At 44.1% G+C, this 21,737-nt stretch overlaps 1 protein-coding gene across 1 annotated transcript in view; it reads left to right on the top strand.

Annotated features, from left to right (window-relative positions):
* The first annotated feature begins 7,882 nt into the window (after positions 1-7,882).
* SMAD3 (SMAD family member 3) overlaps positions 7,883-21,737 on the top strand; it is a 78,460-nt gene continuing 64,605 nt past the window's right edge. Inside the window, exon 1 of the mRNA XM_061999717.1 lies at positions 7,883-8,410. Coding sequence (XP_061855701.1) covers positions 8,205-8,410 — 206 coding nt within the window. The 5' untranslated portion in view covers positions 7,883-8,204. The remainder of the gene's footprint in view (positions 8,411-21,737) is intronic.

Here is a 21,737-nt window from a genome sequence, read left to right as displayed (position 1 = left end):
CCATATGGGAAAAAAAATGTCTTCTTTGATACAAAAAAAGCCTTGCAAGCAGTGATGTGGCATTATCATAAAAAACCCCACCAATTCCCCAATCCTCATATCAAAACCAACATCAAGCCTTCTGTAGGCAGCCTTGAGGTCTGCTCTGAAGTCTTGATGCACACCCAAATTATGCTGGTTAGTTCATCTTAAAAGAAAGAATAAACAATGTAAGGGCACTGTTACAATAAAGCAGTGCTTGAGGTTGCCTTAATTTGTTCAGTATCTCAGGTAAATTGATAACTGATTGCATTTTCTCCACAGCTGTTTTCTTTTGCACTCTTCCTACATCTCACAAGTTTACTGCAAGCCTCACACAGGTGATGTTTCTTAAAGCCCTTAGCTCCTGGAAACATATAATTGCATCAGAAGCTCAGCCTTCATTTTATGTCTGCTCTGATGTGGGCCAAGACAAGGTAGGAAACACCAATCCTTTGAGATTGAGGACGGGGGAGGAAACAGCATTATTATTATCCTGGCAGCTACAATTTCAAGCCTGTTTGATGGTATGTTAGAGTCTTGAGTTGGTAAGCCTGCCTCTTGCCTCCATAGCAAGTGCTACACTGTGTGCTTAAAGTGAATTCGATGTGAGTTGGGTTTTGAGTTAGGGCAGTCTGCCCAGATTTCTTTCCCCTCTCCTGATAGACTTGGCAATGCTTTAAGCAGGGTCCCGAGAGCGTTTCAGCCTCACTAGCAAAAAGCCTTCACACAAAGCACTTTATTTCCCCCCAGAACAAACAAACAAGGAGTAACCATCCCCCCCTTCCTATCCATGGAGCAGGAACATTTATTTGTGACTTTCTTTCCCTTATATTTGTGATTCTCTTTCCTATAGCTGAAGCAGGGCTTGAGCTTTATGAGAAAGCAAAGCTGCATTTTTGCAATAGTAAGCACTCAGAAGACAGAGCTAAAGCCAAGGTTTTGTGTGTGTACACATGCACAATTTGTGGACTCTCTGCAGCTTGGCTGCGTTTGAGAATCCCCACATAAATGTGACTGTGCTTTCTTCCAACCATAGTGAAATCCCCAGCAGAAAAGAAGAGCAGCTAGATTGTAGTGGTTTGATTTTTTTCAAACCATTCTTTTGGATCACACATTGAACTGTCAGGAGGCAAAAGATCAACCCTTGGGATTCTACATGGAGCTTGAAAATCTCTACAAAGCACAGCTGTACCGAGGTTCCCCCCATAAACCTTCAAGTTGTTGTTCTTATCTAAGCAAGCTATGTATAAATATTACCATACTATCAATGCACAGGTAACTCCATGCCACTCCTCCCTGCTGCTGCCTTAAAGAGGATTCTTGATTCAGCTGAGAAAGATGGTCCCTTTGTGGGGCCTCCACTGTGTTTCAGGTTAAAAAAAGGGTAATGGTGCTTCTTAATGAAGTAAACCTCCAAAATGAAGAAATAAGCAACCTTTAACCGTTGGTTTTAATTGAGAGGAGCCACCAAATAAAAACTACTGGCTAAACTCCCCAGAAATTGCAGTTAGCAAACTCCCACTTGACTTTGGTGAGGGAGGGCAGAGATCCAAAGCATTTGCTCACCGGGGGGCATGTGAGTGTGGATGTATATTAGGAGCAGCCTCAACCTCTGCCCGGGTTCAGCGCTAATGTTATAGCAAACAGACAGGTCTCTGAGACACAGAGGTTGAATTTGGATCAGGATTTCCCTATGGTGCTGGGGGAAATCAGCTCCAGCATGTGGGGTGGAGTGGTTTCTGCTACCCAGCAGCACAATAGTGGGATTTCTCCCTTCGGTACAGGTGAATTTTCTCATTGAAATGTTCTTTGAGCATCTCCCTCATGAACAACATGGAAAAGTATATTCCATGACATGGCAGTAGCTGTGGACAAGAGGCCATTGCAAGTGGAACATGTGAAAACAGGGGCCTATTCATAAAAATAATGTATCTATATTTACTTGTTAAAAGCCTTTGCTCAGGATTTTGTTTTAAAGTTCAGCTGGATATAAAATGCCCACTTCAAAAGCCAAAATGAAGACTTTAACAGATGTGCCCTGGCAAAGAAAAGGGTTTAGACACAGTAGGGAATTCAGAAGGGACAGACAGTCATATATGGACATAGGAAAAGAATCTCAAATAAAATGTTTGTGGCTGGCAGCTGGAGTTTTTGTGTTACCTGTAACGAGCCTCTGTGTTTGAGGTTTTGGGGCCTGGCCTATTCCTTTCTTTTTTGCTCTCTGCAGCGTTCTGACTGCTGCTGGTCGTAACTTTACATGGACCTGAGTCACTTTAGCACCCAGTGAAGGGAAATGCCTTGGGAGAAGCTTCCCTCTGACTGAGGATTTGGATCTTGAACCACGTGGCATACTTTGGAAGAGGCAAGTGTTTGTATGTGTGTGTGTGTGCCTGACAGCAGCTACTTGTATGCAAAGTCTCAGCAGTGCTGAGCGTTTGCAGGTGCTGCCTCCTCGCAGAGCTGGGTGTTGAAAATACTCCACTTGATGCCATCAGAATATCTGCACGGGCTGCTGGATGTCTGTGCTATTAGACAGTTTTATCTCCAGGTTAATTGAAAGCATATTAATTTGAGGCTGTTAAAGCATTTGTAAAGATTAGACCAGGCCTTATCCAAGGGACTGTGGTTCAACCGAGGGCTCAGCCTCAGAAGACTTTTGTCTCTCTGCAGGCAGCTTTCCCTTCCTCCAAGAGCTGAGCAGGGGAAATAGTGTGGTGTCCCCAGCAAGATCTTCCATAAGCAACTCCCTACCAAAGAACTATCTTCCATACTACTGACTACTATCTCCCACCACTTACTGGACATGTGTAAGTTTTCATATAAGGTATATCAAGATTTCAAAGTCAAGCCTTCAATGACCAGAGAAATGCAGAGGTAGGATTGCCATTTGAAAACTTTTAAGGAGGTCTTTGAGGACTTTGACCACTGGGACGTCCCGCTTTACTGAAGCAGAGCTCTCGGCAGCTTCCCGTGCAGCTGCGTGTGCCCCGCTGCAGCCCCGACCCCAGGGGAGCAGCCAGACCTCAGAGGGTGAGGTGCACACAACAAACATGCACCACTGTGGCTGAAATTGCCTTGGATCAACAAGGGAGTGTTGTGACAGAGAGGGGAAAGCTCCAGTTTCCCAGGAGAACACTCACATGCCCTAATCACACTGCCCTTTCTCTTCCTGTATGGTCACCAAGTTCTGTCCAGTTTGGAAAAAATACGCAATGAGGGAATCTTGCAGACAATATATTTTCATTGGACAGTTTGAGTTCATCTTTAGAATAGCTCTGTTATGTGTCCCAGATAGGTGTATAAGTGGCCTTTACCGGACTTCCATGCCCTAAGTCAGAAGCAGAGAGGTCTTGGAGTGTAGGAATGGCCTACCAGTGGCTCTCCTGGAGATAACTTCAGGGGTGCCTACACAAACAATTGCCAAAAATGGGGAGAGTGTATTAGAAGAAGAATCACTGTGGACATGCTGCTGCCTTTCATTTTTTTCCTGTGCCACAGTTACAGACAGGAATCTGGCTGATCTAGACTTTTGCTTAGAGGCTGTTGTGCGATTTTGACACCACTGAGCCTCTTGGAACACGCAAGTGAAACCTTTTGTCAATTAAATATTGTGAACTTTCAACAAAGCAACTTTTCTATTGCACATGTGTATGTTTCCTCATATGTGGAGAAGAATAATTGCTGTAGCCTGAAAGGGTTTGTCTGAGCTGGGTGTTGAAGTTAACTCTGAAGACATTAACTTAGAACGACCTTGCTTTCTTCATGACTCACACCAAAAGTTATTTTCCTGTAGGCTTGTTCCAAGTGATTAAGATAGGTTTGCTTGCATATAAATGCTGCTCTACATATATATATATCTTACCTTAACCTGTGAAAGCTCCCACACTTTCCCTGGTTTATGCATATTCTATGTGATGTACACTCAGAGTTAAATGCCATAGCCCTTATTTACAAGCTAACTGATGACTAGAACCCAATTTAAAATGATCCCCTGACTTTCCCCACTGTCTACCTTGCCCTTCGGTGGGGCTGCTACTTGGGTAATGTGGACCCAACAGAGTTGAGGAGGTCAGAGACCTCTCAGCTGCTCTACTCTAGTAAATCCCTGTCTGCTGTGACCCTCGCAGGCTGTCCACCTGCTTCTCAGCTGCCTTGGCCCATGCTATTGTAAAATCCCCTTCCACATACAGGTAAATAACCACATAGGAAATGGTACTTAATATTTCAGTCACTGAGTGAAAGAGATAGGAGCAGGACATTAGAAGCTGGTTCTCAACCACTCCCTGACTTTCAAACTAGCCACAGTTGCATGTTAAGGCAGCCTGGGAGCTGTTTCAGCAGGCACCAGGCTCCCCTAAGAGCCGTCTGTCGGGTGTGTGGAACCAGAGCGCAGCGTGCTCTGGCCACGCTCCCTCCAGCCCGCCTGTCCCAGCACGTCCCTGCGCGAGGCGGGCGAGGCAACGGAACCACCTTCCTGCCTGCCCCGAAATCCCTTGTCCCGTTCTCACTGCCTGAAGGACGTAAAGGGAACATACACCAAAGCACAGAAGCTATTCCTCAGTCTCTGAAGCTGCTGAAAATACTCCTAATGAAGGCACACACGTGTGCATGTGAGCTTCAGCCAACACCCTCTTGCTTCTCATGCTCATTTTATGTAGTTCCCAAATCGGAGCCCAATTTCCCTCTATGACAGTAAAGTTTAAATTCTGTTCCTACTCACTGATTGATCCTTTTAATAAACAAGGTATGTAGAGATTATTTTCTTTACCTGTTGAGGTGCAGGGCCATTAGTAAAAGGTTAAGAGCTGCAAGATAGCCATAAAGGATATGGGGTTTTTCTACAAGCATATGAACCAAGTATACAGTTTTCTTACATAAGAGCAAACAAGTGTGTGAGGTCCCTGAACCTGTACTGTGCCAGGAGCAAGCAATGATACTGACTTTTAAGAAGCAAAGAAAACAAATAAATGCATAAATGTATCCTGCCTGGAGGTGGCTTCCAAGCAGGCAGGCATTTTGTAAACCAGCAAACGGATCCAGGCCATGCAAAATTGGGACGGTCCCGTATTTTCCTGTCCGTTAATTTTTCCACTCTCAGAGTGTCCAAAACTCTCAGAAATAAAGGATTACTGTCTAGAGGTTAGAAAGCCTTATTTTCAGAGAAGAGTTCATTCTGACAGGTTACCCCAAGGTGTTCCATAAATTGTAATGTCTCTAATCTTAACAGTTTCTTCTACCTCCCAAACCCAAGTGTTAATTACTCTTTTAGTAGTGTTCACAGTGCTGCTGTGGCCCAGAGTTTAGATCAGTGATTTAGGTGTCTCATTTATGAGACTGTGAGCAAGTGAGGCTAGAGTTTAGCAGCGTCTATTCACCCTTTTGCCACTAAATCACTGTACAAGAGTGAGCAAACCACTCCATTCTTCCCCTCCTTTCCCTTATTCAAATTTACCCAGTTGATCACTTGCAGTATGACTGTAACAGAGTGAAGATTAGCCCATGAATATGTACAGAAGATTCTGGAAGCCCTGCTGAACTGAGATCTCAGCATGAATTCTGAGTGTAGAGATGAGATTTGAGTATTATTGATGAAAATATTTTCAGAACAGCTAGAAAGAAACTGAATCCTCAGCAGAAATGTGCACTGAGATCATCCTGACAGAGTATTGACTTGCCAGGTCTGAGACAGGCCCTTCAGCTTCACCGTTCTTCTGGGATTTTAGTTAAAAACAGGCTGGGCCAAGAATTAGGAAAATAGAAAAAGATCACTTTAAGCATCCCCAAAATGGTCATAAGTACTTATTTCTACATTAGAAATGGATTTAACTTCACCATCTGTGTTTCACTTGGTTCACATATTCACGTTATCCTCTAATGTCGTGATTTTTTTTTCAATGAACTAGACCTTTTCAGAAAGACAAACCCCAAACCCCCCATGCAGCGAGCCAGTGGCACTACCAACAGTCAGTCGCTTGGGTATCCTGGCTTTTAGAGTAATTTCTTGCATGGTTTTCGAGGTACTGAAGAACTATTTCTTCAAGTGATGCTGGGATCATCTGCAGGGGTTCCACATCTCTGTACTTCAGGCATCTCAACCGAGGCAGCCAAAAACTGGGTCAGGGCAACACTCCAAAATGTTAGCGGTGAGCCTCCAAAATTTGAGACACTCGGGGAATGTATGTTGGGGGATAATATGAGAGTGCTGGAGGGAAAAGAAAGAGAAGGGAATATTTAATTTGTACCCAATACTGATATTGCAAAACTTGGACTAAATCAATTTGCTAATTTGGACTAAACCGCTTTGTTTGTTTGAAACCCCTGTGAAAGTCAAGCCAGTTGCCTCCGAGCTTCAGACACTGTCTGAGCCCATAGGTTCCTAAGTTGCCACGAGGCAATCCGAGCGGCTGGCTGCTTCGAATCCCAGGCACGGGAAGCTTTTGGATGGCGGCTTTCGAGGAGTCTCCCCACTGGGTTTCACTGGAACCCGGAATACAAGAATGTGGGTTGGCAAGAACCTCGCGTGTCTGCGAGCTGCCGAGCAGCCCCGGAGGCTTCCCAGATTCAGGCTCACCATCATCCCTTCTGACAGGATGGAGAAAACCGAGAAGCATATCTCATCTTGAAACCTCAGAATCTGGGAGCTGGGTCTCCTGAAACTTTTACTGCTTTGTTCCTGGGCAGCTGTTGCAAGGAGCTGTGAAGCAGCTGGAGTTCAGAAACACAAATTAGCCTTGGCAGAGGCACCTGGGGACTCTGCAGGTGGCCCCCGGGCTCGTTGCTGTTTGCCAGGCTGCCATGTGTGCTGCTTGGCACCATTTTGGGGTGATTTATCAGAGAACTGGAGCCCTGAAGACCTGTGGCTTGTATTTATATGTTTTTTAGGGCCTGGGCTCCCTTTCAAGCACGGAGGGGTGACACGAGACTGGGGAGTGTGACAGCCCAGTCTGTCCAGTGATGGAAAGTGAGAAACTGGAAATTTACCTGGATGCCACCCTGAGTCAGCCAAACCCAAAGTATCTCTAAAAAACACCTAGATCTGAACAAACCGTTGTCCTCTGACAAAAATATTCCGTCTGAGAATTTCTGACCAGGTCTGGTAGTAAACATCTCCAGGGTGTCACTTCTGCCCGATATACAGGGCAAAAATGATTTGGGTACCTGTTGCTCTGGGTGGAAAGATGGGGGAATGGAATAGTAAATTAAAGGGGTTGAAAGAAAACCTGCTGATTGCCTGAGCACGACTGACCAAGTTGCGTTCAGCTATCTCTGCGTGGAAACACACCTTTCCACGGGGGAAGCAGCCACATGGCCTGTGGGGGGGAAATACGGGCTCCCTGACCAAGACCCTCCGTTTCTTCCCCTCACCGAGGGAGAACTTGCCGCATGCATTTTTGCTGCCCTTTCCGCGATGGCTTTTCTCCCAGGCACCGCTCTTCTAGCTCGTCTGTGGGCTTTTACAGCGGCGCTGAGCCTACCTGTGAGCCGGCGGCCCTGAGGAGGACGGAGCCGGCGGCTCGGCGGGTCTCGCGGCGCGGGCTGAGGACGCTCCTTCCCGCCCTGCGCTCTGAGGGGGCTCGCGCCGGGAAGGCCGCGGGCGCCCGGCGCCGCTGAGGGGGCGCGAAGCTGAGGGCGGTTGAGCCCCGACCAGCCCGGGGAGCCGGGGCCTCAGCCCCAGCGCGGGGGCTGCCGCCGGCGGCGGTGGAAGGGAGGCGGAGGGGGGGGATTGTGGGGTGGGGTGGTGGTGTGGGGGAGCGGAGTTCCCGGCGGGCCGGCCGCCTCCCCGCCCTCCCTCGGCGGCGTGAGGGAGCGTGTTTGGGAGGGAAGGAGGGGGTGGAAGCCGGGCCGGGGCGGCCAGCAGGCAATTTGCATGAGAGACAGACTGGGAATGAGCTGGAGTGGGCGCCTCTCCGCGCACACAGAGCGGGGCAGGAGGGGGAGGAGGGAGCTGCCGCCGCCGGGGAGAGGCGGCGAACTCCGGGCAAAGTTTGGTGCGGCGGGCCCGAGGCGTTGAGGCACCGGCGAAGCGGGCGAGCGGAGCGGCGCAGCGCCGGGCCAGGCTAGGCCACTGCCGCCCGGGGCCGGGCTTTGTGCTGCCCGCGGCGGGGCCTGCGCGGAGCGGAGCGGCGCGGAGGGCGGCGGGGCGAGCGCGGAGCCGGCGGCGGGGCGCTGCCGGGCGAGCCAGCATGTCCTCCATCCTGCCTTTCACTCCTCCCATCGTCAAGCGGCTCCTGGGCTGGAAGAAAGGGGAGCAGAACGGGCAGGAGGAGAAATGGTGCGAGAAGGCGGTGAAGAGCCTGGTGAAGAAGCTGAAGAAGACGGGGCAGCTGGACGAGCTGGAGAAGGCGATCACCACGCAGAACATCAACACCAAGTGCATCACCATCCCCAGGTAGGGGGGGGTGGTTGCGCCGCGGCCGGGGCGGTGATGGGGAGCACTCCGAACAAGGGGAACCCCCGCCCAGGCACAGCAGCCCCCCGCCCGCTTTACCCCCGCGGGAGGGGCTGGCGGGGCGGGCGCAGCTGCGGGTCCCCCCGGGGCGGGTCGAGGGGCGCTTGGAGGCCCCGCGGGAGCTGCTGGCTCTTGAGGGACACGGCATGCTCAGGCACAGCCTGGTGGAAGGCTTGTTTTGCTTTGCAGCCCCGCTGCACTTGGGTTGGGTGTTGAGTCCTCTCCTGCATGCTCCATCCTGGCTCTATATATAGTTTAAAAAATTAAATAAATAACTGGCTACAGAGTTGGATTACTGTCTAGTAACAAGAGAGGAAGAAAGTAAGAGGGGAACGTAGGGGAGAAAGTATGTCTCCGGACGAGATTTAACAAGAAAAACCACACAAAAACCCCAACAAAAAGAAGTTGGAAGCGGTGTGGATCACGGTTGTACTTACCGTGGATACTCTCATTGTCAAAAGTTTCAGCGTGTTCTCTAGTACAGTTGCATTAATCGAAAGAAAATCTTAATGTATCAGGGAAATGGTTTTGTTTGGGTTGCTTGATTTCTTCCGTGTTAGCTAGACGAATATTATTACTCTGAAGAGGTGATTTAGAGCCCTGCCGTGCATAATGTTTTCGAATGATTTTTTTAAATGGGGAATGCAAACGGCATAGCTGAAGGGCGTTGTTTGGAGTGCAGAAAAAAAGCAGCATGTGAGAGGGAATATCACCGGGTTCTTTTTCCCTTTTTTTTTTGAATTAACATAGATTTCAGTTTTAGCCTCTCCTCCAAGATCAATCCATGAGACTGTTTACAAATCATAAAGGACGTGAATATAAGTAGCTCACCTAGGAAAAATTTTGCAAGTAACTTTGAAATAGCTGGCCACAAGTGGTGTTTTATTGCTGGAGATGTGTTGGTTTCTGTGAGCTCAGCCAGATGACTGCTGATTCTGTTACTGATTGTTGTTTGAGGGTGCTGCTGCCTTTTTTTTTTTTTAAAAACAAAGGCCAAAGTTCATCCCAAATATTTGAATGCTGTATAATTGTATGCTTCAGTGTGAGAAGATATCTCTGTGTGTGTGTATTCATGCTTCTCTCTCGTGCAAACAAATGTATGCTTTCTTGGTTGTCAGAATGATTTAATATGCAGTAGCTAATACAAAGCAGCATCTGTTGCATGAAAAAGTGAAGCAAGCAGCTTAGAAATGTGGCTATTTGGAACTCCTAAAATTTTCTTCCAACAACTGTGGTGGGTGGGTTTTTTTTAAAGGAAAAAATAAAATCACCTTATCTTTTTGGTGGTGATGGACTGTGGCGTAGATTTTGGCCAGTATTGCAGATAGATCTCTCAGCCTTTGTTAGAGTTACTCTAGTTGAAGCAGAGATGAAAACCTGTAGAGCTACCAAGAGCTACCACCCAACACAAATGCCTCGAAACCTGTATTTTAAAAATCTTGGCGAGCAGTGTGCTTTCCACATAGATAATACTCCATTTAAACCACTTCCCTGGAAATACTTACCGTGTCAAAAGAAGAAAATGACTTGAGCAGCCCTGCTGATGTGACCTATTGTGTCTAGCTGATACTGACCTGTTGCAGAGCAGAGCAATGAAGCCTCTTGGTGCTACTTTTACTATTAACTAGATGGCTTAGATAAGTTAAGAAGGTTTTGATATTTTATGATTCAAAGAAAGCTAGAACAATAGTTTTAAGGCTTGGAGATAAGTAACAACCCAAGCAGATATTACAAGTTATAAATATTGTCACCTCTAGAGATTGTCCTGGCTGTTCCTACTGTGCAGAAGTGAATGTTTGTTTCTCTGTTACAGGAAATTTGTACAGAAATTAAAACATTTTGTGTTCACTTATAACACAGAGCCTGGATCTTAAACCTTGCTATGGGGGAAATGTCAGCAGATTTCAGTGGTAGCTCCTTTTACCGTGACATTAGTTTTTAAACACGACACTTGATGTTATTGTTTAGTACATCTGTTACAGAGATCCAAATGAGCATCATTAGATTACTTTGTGCTGGACTATCTACAGCAGCACAGTGAGAAGTTAATATCTATATATCAGAGTTTGGGGAATGGTGTGGAAATGTGAAACAGCTTGTCCAGAACCCAGTGGCAGAGCTGAAACTATAACCAGGCCTTGCGACTTTAAGACCTTCTCCTCTGGACTGTGCTATTTGTGCTGATATATCTGTGAACCTGATTATGGTGTCATTTGAAATTCGCATTTGCAAGAGAGTTTTAGTGTGGATTTAGTTTGGGTAGTTGGGGTTTTTATTTAATCATTCTACAGATGTCATTTTACTATTTAGTTAAAGTAGTATGTTGGGGGGAATAAAAGGGGGGGGAATATCATTAAGGATTAGATCATGTTGTGCATTGTCTGTAATGCATCAGTAGACTGAATTACAGTGGAGCTATGCCAGCGATGACTCTGGCCCAGCAGGAGTAGGGTAAGTCCAAAATTAGCTATTGTATCCATGAGACGAAGCAAGTTGCAGATGTAAAAGTACTTGAGCTCTGCAGAAACATGGCTGGTGGGAATAAGGGCTATGCAGCAAATTCCCGTGGTGATCAGGTGGGATTGTTTTATGAAACAAGAAGTGAAAAAGCTGACTTTTGTTGTAGGACTAAGGAGTGAGAATACTATTTTTGTTCCTGCTATCATTTTTATCTGCTTGGAACTGGCAATATGCATATTGCTTTCTGACTCCTGATGGGTTATTGAGCAGTGAGTGGTTTATTTGCCTGTGTATTTCTTCGACATGTCTCACTTTTCCAAGTGCTTCACTTTGTAAGGTGATGTGGCAGATATTTCAGTCTGCAGGTTTTCTGTTGGCAGGACCTGTAGCAGCCAGCAAAAGGCTGGAGAGACCAAGAATTTCAGTGGAGCACTCTACTGGCAGGATTTTTCCTTCTTTTTTTTTTCTCTCTAGTGGAGCAGGAAGTGATTTCCACCTGAAAAACCTACCAGTCTCAGACCATCAAACAGTTTCTTGTGCAAAATTACTGGTGCTCACAGAGCAGCACTGTTGCCAAAGGTTATCCTTCTTCAGAAGTGAGCTGCCTTTGGAGCCTCTGTGCACTAAGCTGGTGGGCTTTGGAGTCAGGAGCTGACATAGGGAGTTATGGCAAGTCTGCGTGGCAATAAGATGTTTTTTCATACTGCATTGGGCAATGAAGTTGAAAACACACATTTTTTGCCTGTTGAAATGTGTCCTTTTGAGTGGTTGCATTGATGTTGAAAGCCCAGCTTTCAAGAATCCCTTTCCACAGAAGCTTGAGTGTAGTGTGCTCATACCTCAGCACAGGCAGGGGTTGAATTTGTGGCCTCTCCTTGGTGCTGTAAGCAAGCTTAGGTCTTCTCCAGCTGCTCTCGGATTTCATAAAGTTTTGATGGTTTATTTGCTTCTGAGACCAACAGAGTGCATATGGTAAGTGTGGAATCTGATGGTTGCAAAGGCTACATCTGGCATTGCTACACACCTCCAGGAACCCAAGGGCTTCATGCCTGGGAGAAGACCAATGAGTTTCTAATGCTATTCCTGACCTGAAGAGAGGCCATACCGTTCACTTGACAAATTGTTAGCATTTTGTCCTGGAAAGAAGTGCATTAGGCTCAACTGGCATGAGTGCTAAACGTAGGGAGGGATCTGAACTGCAGAAACTAGGAACATGTGGTGAGCACTTAGTGATTTCTGAAAGCTGTGCAGTCTTGCTGTAGTATTGCTGATATGGGATGAGTTAGTGAATGCTTTGTTTCAAGAGCTTTAGTTGTACTACACATACTAAGACATAAATCTCATGACATTTTGTAATATATTTGCATATGTATATTTTTCTTTTGAACCTATTACTGTATTTATTATGTCTTGTATCACCAGTGGTTTTAAGGGAGCCAGAATTCTTGTATGTAAGGAAGAGCTGCTTTTAAGTGGTGTTTTTTTTAATTTAGAAAATAGTTTGGAAGACAAGTGGGTGTTATTTCTTGTGGAACTCATCTGATAAGGATAGAATGTACCAACTGAAATGGAAACATGGCACATTTGCTTCTTAAAAGCAGATGAACAAGGTGTTCCTTAAATTATTTACATTTTGTTGAGGGAAACCAGGGATAATACAGAAGTGTTTCAGGAACATCTACTGGGTTATCATACCCTCTGTGTTGTTGGTTGTTGACCACCAATATTTACCAGAATTGACCATGTTCTTAGGACTGCCTTGATACCAGGAAGAGTGGCAGAGACAAGACTGTGAATTATGTTCTTTTGAGACTGGTTTTGGTATTGAACAAAGGGCCAGTCATAATTCTGTGTGCCCATGCTCAAATTTAGTGCTTTTTTTTCAATGCCAATTTTAAACTACCTTGTTTTCAATTTGTCCTGTCCCTATATGTGAGGAGCTTTCATATTCCATAGACTTGTTTAAGAGTGTCAGCACCTAAGATTAGGTTGACATAGCAGTGATGCACTGGAGGTGATTGCAGTACGGTCCCTGTGTGCAGTCTGGCAGCCATTCTACTTGTTAACTCACTGTACTAGCAGTTCTGCTGCTACAAAACTACGAATGCCAACCTCTGTACTCACCCAGCTTTATGGGCAGATTTTTACAGCCCTGTCCTAACCTTTGTGCTGCCACGAGTGTACGTCTGGCAGTATCCACGTGAGTGAGTGAGTTTAGCTGGTACAGTGATAGCTGCAGGGCAGACACTGCTTTACAAATCTGTTTGTAGCTAGCTTTTGTGGCATTAGTGTGAGTTTGCAGAACAGGGCTAAAGGTGCAGATAGAGTTAAGTGTATGCAGGCCTTTAGTCAGGTGTCCTTTCTGCCTACAGGCCCACTTGTCCATCAGTACCTTTTTCACCTTCCTACTTGTCATCTCCCCAAAAGTCAAACCCTTCTCTCTGGGGTCAGAGGTTTCTGCTCCCCACAGCCCTTCAAGCTTCTCCCCGTCCTCACGTCAGAGTTACTGCCTCTTATATGAGCCTGGATAATAGCATGTGTAGTTGTCTTCTAGTCCACACTGTGCCATTTAAAAACCCAAAATGCTATTGTTAAGCTAAAGCAATAAAGTTGAGACAAGCAGATGGGGAGCAACTACATGTCCAGTTATGTTGGTAGATACAAATGAACTGGGGAAATAAGGGACATCAGGAAGAAAGTGTTTTCCAGTGAAGCCTCTTCCCTGTTCAGGGGACACTGGAAGCAGTTTGTGTAGAACATTGATGGGCAAAAGTGTGTTTTACCATTTTTTGAGATATATTCAAATATTCACATTTCTGCCTTTTTTTTTCTTCTCCCCTTTCTCAAGTGACTCAAATATTTAAAATAACTTCTGAAAGGGCTCACAAGATTCTCATTATATTGTGTAGTAAGTGTTGAATCTTTGTGAAATGAAATGTTTAAAATGGTTGCTTAACTTTTACAGTGTTAGGAAAAGACCCTGAACATTGCAGTCATTTAAATATAATGAGAAATAGATGCAAAAAATTGATGAAATCAAGAAATACACACTGTACAGGATTATCACATCAGGGATCCAATTAAAATGAGTTCTTCTAATAAATATTGGTTTAATAATGTAAACTTGTGATTGCTATGTTATTGTAACAAAAATAAAATTAACGATATTTAATGGACTGAGCAGCCATTAATTTTCACTTGTTAATTTATTAGGAGCTTCTAATGCTGTTAGATGCACAGTAATGCCATTATCCTGCATGAACTAGTTTATGAAATAAATAGGGCCAAATGGTGCTTGAATTAAATTGAAATCAGATTTTATTTCCAAATGATACCTTTTTTTTTGTTTATTTGTTATTATTATTTTTTCTAGCTCTCTTCTGTTGAGTGCAATTAAATTCTCAGGGATGGGATGCAACACTCTCTTCCAGTAAGGTTTATGAATAGTCCTAATTAACTTTTGTCCTTGTCTGCCTTGATGTGCTGTGTAAAAAGCGTTTTCCAGTCCAAAGCTGATTGTGGATTGGCAGTGAAGAGAGCAGACAGGAGCAAGGGGAATAAAGACAGGGCAGAATTTCTTGTCCAGACACTCTAGTTCTAGTAGGCTGACTCCAAGCTTAGCAAATGTTTGCTAATTACATTTTGTTACATGCAACTTGAGTCCAAACATAAAGACAAGGAAGTTGTTAATAATTGGGCTCTTGTCACTGGTAGCACAACTTTCTGTGTAGCTGAAGAGACAATAATGTGTCAATTGTTGCAGTTAATACTGCTTTTAAAGGTGTTTTGAAGCTTTAGACCTGATCCTCATTCGCTCACCAGCACTTTACCATCACTGTAACAATGCCCTTAGGCAAGAGGAAAGTTTGATTGCTGCTGGTACTGTGGCTCTGTAGCAGAGAGCTCGCTTCTTCTGTATGAAAGGCTTGATCCTTCAGAAACACAGGTCCAGGTGAGCTGGAATAAACTACTTGTGTGTTAGGAGCCTTATTAAGAAGAAAAGAGGAAAGAAGAAAGGGTAATCCTTATTTTCAGAAGAGCCCATCCAGGTGAGAAACAGCAACATCCTGCTTTTGTCAGCTAAGAAGCTCATTAAATCTAAGCTACTGTAGCTCCCCTGTTCTGGCTATCCAAATTTGCTCATTTAGCAACAAGGTAGGCTTTTTTCTATCCTACATGGCTGTGTGCTGTAGACAGACTTTAGGGTATTCAAAGTGAGTATATCAGGAAATCTGTGGGATTGTGTGCCCCAGCATTTGCTCCAGGTATGGAACTGTCATTCCTTTCTGTGGGGGAGACTCTCCATATAATGCTGGCCTTGCTTACAGCAGGAGTGTGCAGAGGAACAGATGCCAGTGGGCAGGAGCAGCACTGGGGAAAGGACCCAGGAAACACAAAGGGAAGAGAGTAGTTGCTCCCTGTGATTTTGATTCCTCAACTTGCTTACGTTAAGAATGATGCTACTCCGTGAGGAATCGTTTTGTTTGGCATTTGATTGTTGTTGATGTGGAAGACAAGATGAAACTATAAATGTTATTGATGAATGAGCCTCGTGAAAGAACATGCCTGAAAATCCATGAAAACCTACCTGTTAGAAATGTAACCTTTGTAAGTCTAGGAGAGGTGAATAGGTGATCTTGATAACTTTTCTCACTAGAAATACCTTTACAGTTCACTTGCTGTTCAACACTGAGGTTTTGAGGGTGAAGAAGTTGTGTATGGACACGCTGCAGTCCATATGTCCTGGGGCACCTGCACACTCATGGACCTTGTGCCTGACCCTGTGACATCTGCTTTTCAGTCTCCAGAGCTGTGTGCATCATTTTATGAAAGGTGAAGTCTGTGAATCCTGGAGAGAAGATTGCAGGGGATAAGGTGTCAGGAGAGTCAGTCTATCTGCCTGGTGCTCTTGCTCCTCCAGGCTTGGGGGTCCTCAGGAAGGGGAGGCTCAGTGTCAGGGTATTAGGTAGACTGTCTTTAGCTCCCTTCATGATTTATAGTTACCTAATCTGAAAATTTCATTAAACTGTTGCTTAGAGATTGTGTCCCGGGAAAGGTCAAAGATTATCTTTGAATTGGTGACATTCATGAACCATAAGACATGTTGCAGCTGGCAATGGTTGAACGATGGATGCTGATACTGACTCTCCTTTTTCACAGTAAAAGAGGAAAAACTTTGTTCTTCCTGTTCCAGTCCTTGAACATGAAAAGAGAAATTGACTTACTCTTCACAGATGTAGAACAGTTAAAGTTCACAAAAATATTGGGCTCAGTAGAAGACATCTGTGGAACATGAGAACGCTTCTTTGTTTTTGTTGAGTGTGTAACTCTTGTTGCTTTGTCTACTTCACAGTTAGAGAACACATCTTTTCTCCCAAGTTTCCTTTCCCTCCATAACTGCATTTTAAATGTTGCTGTGTGGGAAGACAAAGATCCAAGTGTAAGCACCTTTAATTTTCTTATACTGAGAAAGACCAGATGTTGGGGGTTTTTTTCATAGGGATACAAAGTCTGTGGTTTCCATTCATGTGGAACTCTACAGAAGGATCCTGTTCTTCTTATTATTTGTTGAACAAATTGTTGTTCCCTTTAAGTCAAGTGCATAACCAATTTGTAGCACATGTGTAATAGTATCTGAAAAATTATATTAGTGTTTAAAAAGCATTCTTTGCTTAAAAGAAAGACTAAAAAGCAGCTGGAGCCCAAGTCTTTTCCCACTCTTTGCATTTGTGCAACTGCATGGATTTCAGTAAATTTACTTCTGATTTACATGCAAGTGAAAGGAGAGTCAGGACAGCACAAGAAAGCAGTGAACTGAGAATGTAGAAGTATTTGTAGATTGAATGTTAACCATTTTTCTCTTAAATTAAGGGCTTTTGAGGCTTCTGTGGGTTCTTTGCAGGACTTGAAGCCTGCCCAGCAGAACCTATAAGACTTGAGGGCTCCAGTCCTGCAAAGACTGGATTTGTCAGCCCTGGGCTGGAAATCTGGCAGGAAGCCAGGCAGGATTTAGCTGAAAGTCTGTTGAAAATGATACTTCTCTGCAAAGCATTTCATTTTTGGAGGAGTTCTCACTTATGTTTCATTGAGGGTTTTCTGATGGGCACTGGTGTGGCTTGGCAGAGGCACTTCAGCTTTTGTAGCTGAGATACCACTGGCAGTGGGTTTGGCATTGGCTCCTGTCCTGTGCAGAAAGCAGCACTGTTCCTGCTGTGGGGATTTTTTTGTTATGTTTTGTTTTTTAACCAGCTTACATACCAGTGGTGAAGCCCTTATAATGTGCTTCTCCTTGAGCCCCCTTCCCACCTCTTCTGCTACACAGCTATACAAATACAGGAAGGAGTAGGATTTCCTCTTGCATGGCCTGGTTAAGCCCATCCACAATTGCAGGCCTTGAACTCAGAAGAGCACAAGGTCTGCTAATAACATCTATCCTTTCTTTCTTCCCCTGCAGTCGGCAGCTTGTTGGAGGAAAGGTCTAGAATATTTATTGATGTTGGCCTGGAACCTTCAAGTGAAACTCCAGTGAACTCTGGAGACCCCAAATTAATTACCTTGTAAGAGTTTTATGGGCTTGGAATGGTGAAACTCGCATAGGAGTTGGCTAATCTTTCTCCATATCTGCTCATTGAGCCTAAATTTACCCAACTTCCTGAACGTGAGTTTTGGTGTAAGTCAAAGCTGTCTCATTGGCCTGTTTAATATTGTTTCCTGATGAAAACTTGGTGGCTTTTTGTATTATTTTTATGACCAGTGGAGTTTTTGCAGAAGGTGACTGTTAGAGTGGTGGAAAGTGGAAACCAGCTGATCTGAAACCACTGCATTAGAAACAAACTTTACCTAAGAACTAAATTGTAAATGTGAATGTTTTAGAAACCTAGATAATCACTGTCTGCTTATCAAAGCCAATACTACCTTATAGCTGATTTCTGTCACCAGTAACAGTCTGCTGGCAGTCTCCAAACTGTTTTGAGCTGTGTTCTGAATTAGATGCCATAAATAGCTTGTGTGTAGGTAGACAGCTGATCATTGAAGCTTTTTTCCCCAAGTCTGGTTTTGCTTGTTTGGTAGAACTATAGGCTGAAAGTTCATGCATAGGGTTGCAATTGCATAGTTGTTTTTCCCAGTCATAAGTGAATCAAGATAGGTTTTTGGTTGTGGATTACTGCATAATGAATGTACGTTGTGGTTAGAGAAGACTGAAAACATCAGGTTTTGTTCCATACCACCACATAACACAGAATCACAGGATCCTTTAGGTTGGGAAAGACCTTTAAGATCATGAAGTCCAACCTTTCCCCCAGCACTGCCACGTCCACCACTAACCCATGTCCCTCAGCACCACAGCTACATGGCTTTCAAATATCTTCAGGCACGGGGACTCCACCACTGCCCTGGGCAGCCTGGGACAGGGCTTGACAGCTCTGGGACAGCTCTTGACAGCTCTCAGTTTTCCTTAACCTCCATCTAAAGCTTGCCTGGTGCAACTTGAAGCTGTTTCTTCTTGCCCTTTCACTTGTAACTTGGGAGCAGAGACTGATCCCCTCAGCCACAGTCTCCTGTCAGGGAAGTGCAGAGAGCAAGAAGATCTCTCCTCGGCCTCCTCTTCTCCAGACTGAGCATCCCCAGGTCCCTCAGCTATTCCCCAGCACCCATGTGCTCCAGCCCCTTCCCCAGCTCAGTGCCTGGCTCTGGCCACGCTGCAGCCCCTCAGTGTCCCTCTGGCAGTGAACACAGCCCTGGAGCTGCAGCCTCGCCAGTGGCAAGCTGAGCAAAACGTTGTACCTCACTCTTTAACTACTGAATACAATCCTCACCTCACAGGGATGTCAGAGAACTTAGTAACACTTGTGAAAATGTCTTAAACAATTGAGAGTTAGACTGTGTTGCAAAACCCAATGCCTCACCACTCCAAAAAACTTCAGCATCTCATTCATCCTAAGAAAGCACTTTTAGTTTTTGTTGGAAACTTTCTTTGAAAACACAGGGCTGCTACGTCAGTGAGAAGGTTAGAATTCCAGAGATGTTTAGTGGTAAACCTTAGCTGGGTTTGCCTACTATTTATCTGTTCATCTCTCCACTGGTGCCTCCTGTACACATGGAATATTTTGACTGGTTGATACACATCATACCACAATGGCCTGCTACTGAGCTTAGGTTTGAAGTCTGTTAACACAAGTCCAGGGGAAACACTATACGTGTAGCCTCATGTTTTCATTTAAGTGGTGTTATATAACCATATGTGAATTTAATGCCATCCAAATACAAAATGTTAAGTGAAATAAATGTGTGTCTCTCAAGCAATTGGGCTGTTGCTAGTGGACTTTTACAAGCATGTTCCTCAGCAACACAAATTGGAAAACTAAACATTTCTATACCTGTAGCTGTGTCTCTTCCTGAACATTTTGTCAGTCCCTGAGCAATTACATCTAGCTGCCTTTGGATCTGAAGACTTCTGCTGAATTGTTCCAAAAGAGAAGAGTGAACACTCGTCTAACTGGCCATCTGGCTGGAAACAACGTTTTTAATTAAGCTTTCTCTTTTAAATCATTTACAAGTTTGATAAAAAGGCTATTTTCAAGGATTTTTCAGTTAGTTGAATTTGAATTCTTGCTGAGGGAAATGTATTTAATGTGTCTTCTCACTAAAATTAAGCATTGAAAAGTAACACTTGCTGTTATAATTTCTTAGATTTCCTAAGAGCAAAACAACCTGCAGAATAGACTTTGTCTGTGTGTGTTATTTCTATGAAGGACAAGAATTGAGCTCAGGTGCTGCCAGCTACTCCCATTTAAAACCAAACATTCTTTCCTATTCAATAGTTATTGAGTCCTTTAAAGACCTTTTCATTACAGTCACTCCACAACCTGGTGAAGGGCCCATGCTCCATCAAGATTGGGACTGTTTGTGAGTTCTCATTTTATACTCTAGATCTTTAAGTCCTTTATAGCAGAAGGATTTTTACCCCCTTCTGCTGATGGAGACTGAAGTCCTGAGATTTTGGTTTAATTACTTGAGGTTCATGGAGGGCAGAGGCAAAGCAACATTTAGGGTTCAGACATCTGAACCTGCTGTGGTGTTCCATATGCAAGAAGCCTCTGGATGGAAAACAGGAGTCAACTGGAAAGCTGCTCTTTCTGCATGATACCAGTAATAAAGAACATATCCATCATGTAGCTCTTCACCGTGTAGGCATAAGACTAACTTTCAGTTAAACACAGGAAGAGGCCTTTAGCATTTTAGAATCAAAGGATCATAGAATGGGTTGGATTGAAAGGGACTTTCAAATGTCATCTAGTATAGTCCCCTGCCATGGCTGGGGGCATCTTTCACTAGATAACATTACTCAGAGCTCTGTCCAACCTGACTTTGTCCCATCATTGGAATTGTTCATTCACAACTTCTCTGGACAACCTAAAGTGCTGAGGATACACATGGTTGACTACTCAAGAGATGCCATTTCGTTTTGCCTGCAGGTTTTGTAGACTTAAGATGGGTATAGCTTCATATTGACTTGATTTTTCAGTACCTTAAGCATACCTAGCAATTCTTATAGATACGTTTGAAGGCCAGGAGAAGAAGATTTGATGAAAACCTATGTGTAAGTATTGCAGTTCCTGATGATTGCTCTCAGAGAAAATGTGTCTTAGGATATCCAAAGAACTAGATAGCCATTTGGATATATGGAATGGTGTCAGGTCTGGAAGGCAGAACCCTTAAATGATGTTCATGGTTAAAAGAAAAGTTTAATGTAAACATCCCCTAAGTTTCCCCCCTTTAGTTCTCCATGTTTTGCTAGTGGTGTCTGTGCTGGAAAACATTGGTGTGCCAGATGCAAAGGAACTCATATAAGCAAAAGAAGCCTTTGGAAAATTATGGCTTGAAATTGAGTTTTCTAAGTCACTGGTTTGCATGGCAGGCTCTACTGGTTGAAAGCCCTGTTGAGATAGCTGCTTCTAAACAGGAATAAAAATAGACATTCGAGTGTGCTGATTTTAGAGAAGAAAAAGAAAGCATTTATTGGATTATGATTGGCTGATGACTTTGAAGCTGGAGCCGGTTTTCTATTACAGAGCTTCTCACTCTGCTTATTCTCTCAGTTCCCATTCTCCTCTCCCTCCCCCCACTGGGTTTTTTTTCTTGTTGTTCTTTTCTTTTCTTGCTTTTTATTTTTAGGTTGGCATTTACATTTCTGCTGTTCTGGCAGGCCAGCAGTTCCAGAAGAAAAAGAAAAACAAAAGGTGGGAGGTAAAGCTAATAAGCACTCCTACTCTATTCATTTGGCTTTTGAGTGCTTATGTTCAGAGGTTATATGTCTCCAATTTATCTGATAGTGGATGAAAGATCTGCTTGCACTTGAAGCCATCGATTCCATCTTGTCAGTCTTTGTTCACTTCAGTAGGAGAGAGGAAAAGAGAGAAGTTCAGGACTGGAGAGAGGCCACTAGACTTTTTATGTGTAGTGTGTATTTTTTTTCTCTCTCTGTGTGTATGTGTACATATCATTTAAAAAACATGAGTATATAGATAAATAAAACCTTGTGCCAGGTAGAATTAGCTTCAGGTAGAAACCATTCTGGTTTCTTAATATTTGAAGAAAATACAACTAGCGCTTGTTTGGTGTGTTTCTGTGCCTATATAAATGAAATAATGGGATAATAGCTTTCCAGTGAGTTTCAATACTGAGCAGAGGCTTGAGTTACTTAAAGGGAGAGGGAATTTCATAGGGATGGAGTAGTTGGTGCATATGGATGCAGAATTCCTCCATCCCTCCTGCAAAAGGGGCTGAGATGCTGTGTGGCTCTGCT

The sequence above is a fragment of the Colius striatus genome, chromosome 7, assembly GCF_028858725.1.
Source record: "Colius striatus isolate bColStr4 chromosome 7, bColStr4.1.hap1, whole genome shotgun sequence".
In the NCBI taxonomy this organism is placed as follows: domain Eukaryota; kingdom Metazoa; phylum Chordata; class Aves; order Coliiformes; family Coliidae; genus Colius; species Colius striatus.
This window is presented reverse-complemented; position numbering and strand designations above follow the sequence as displayed.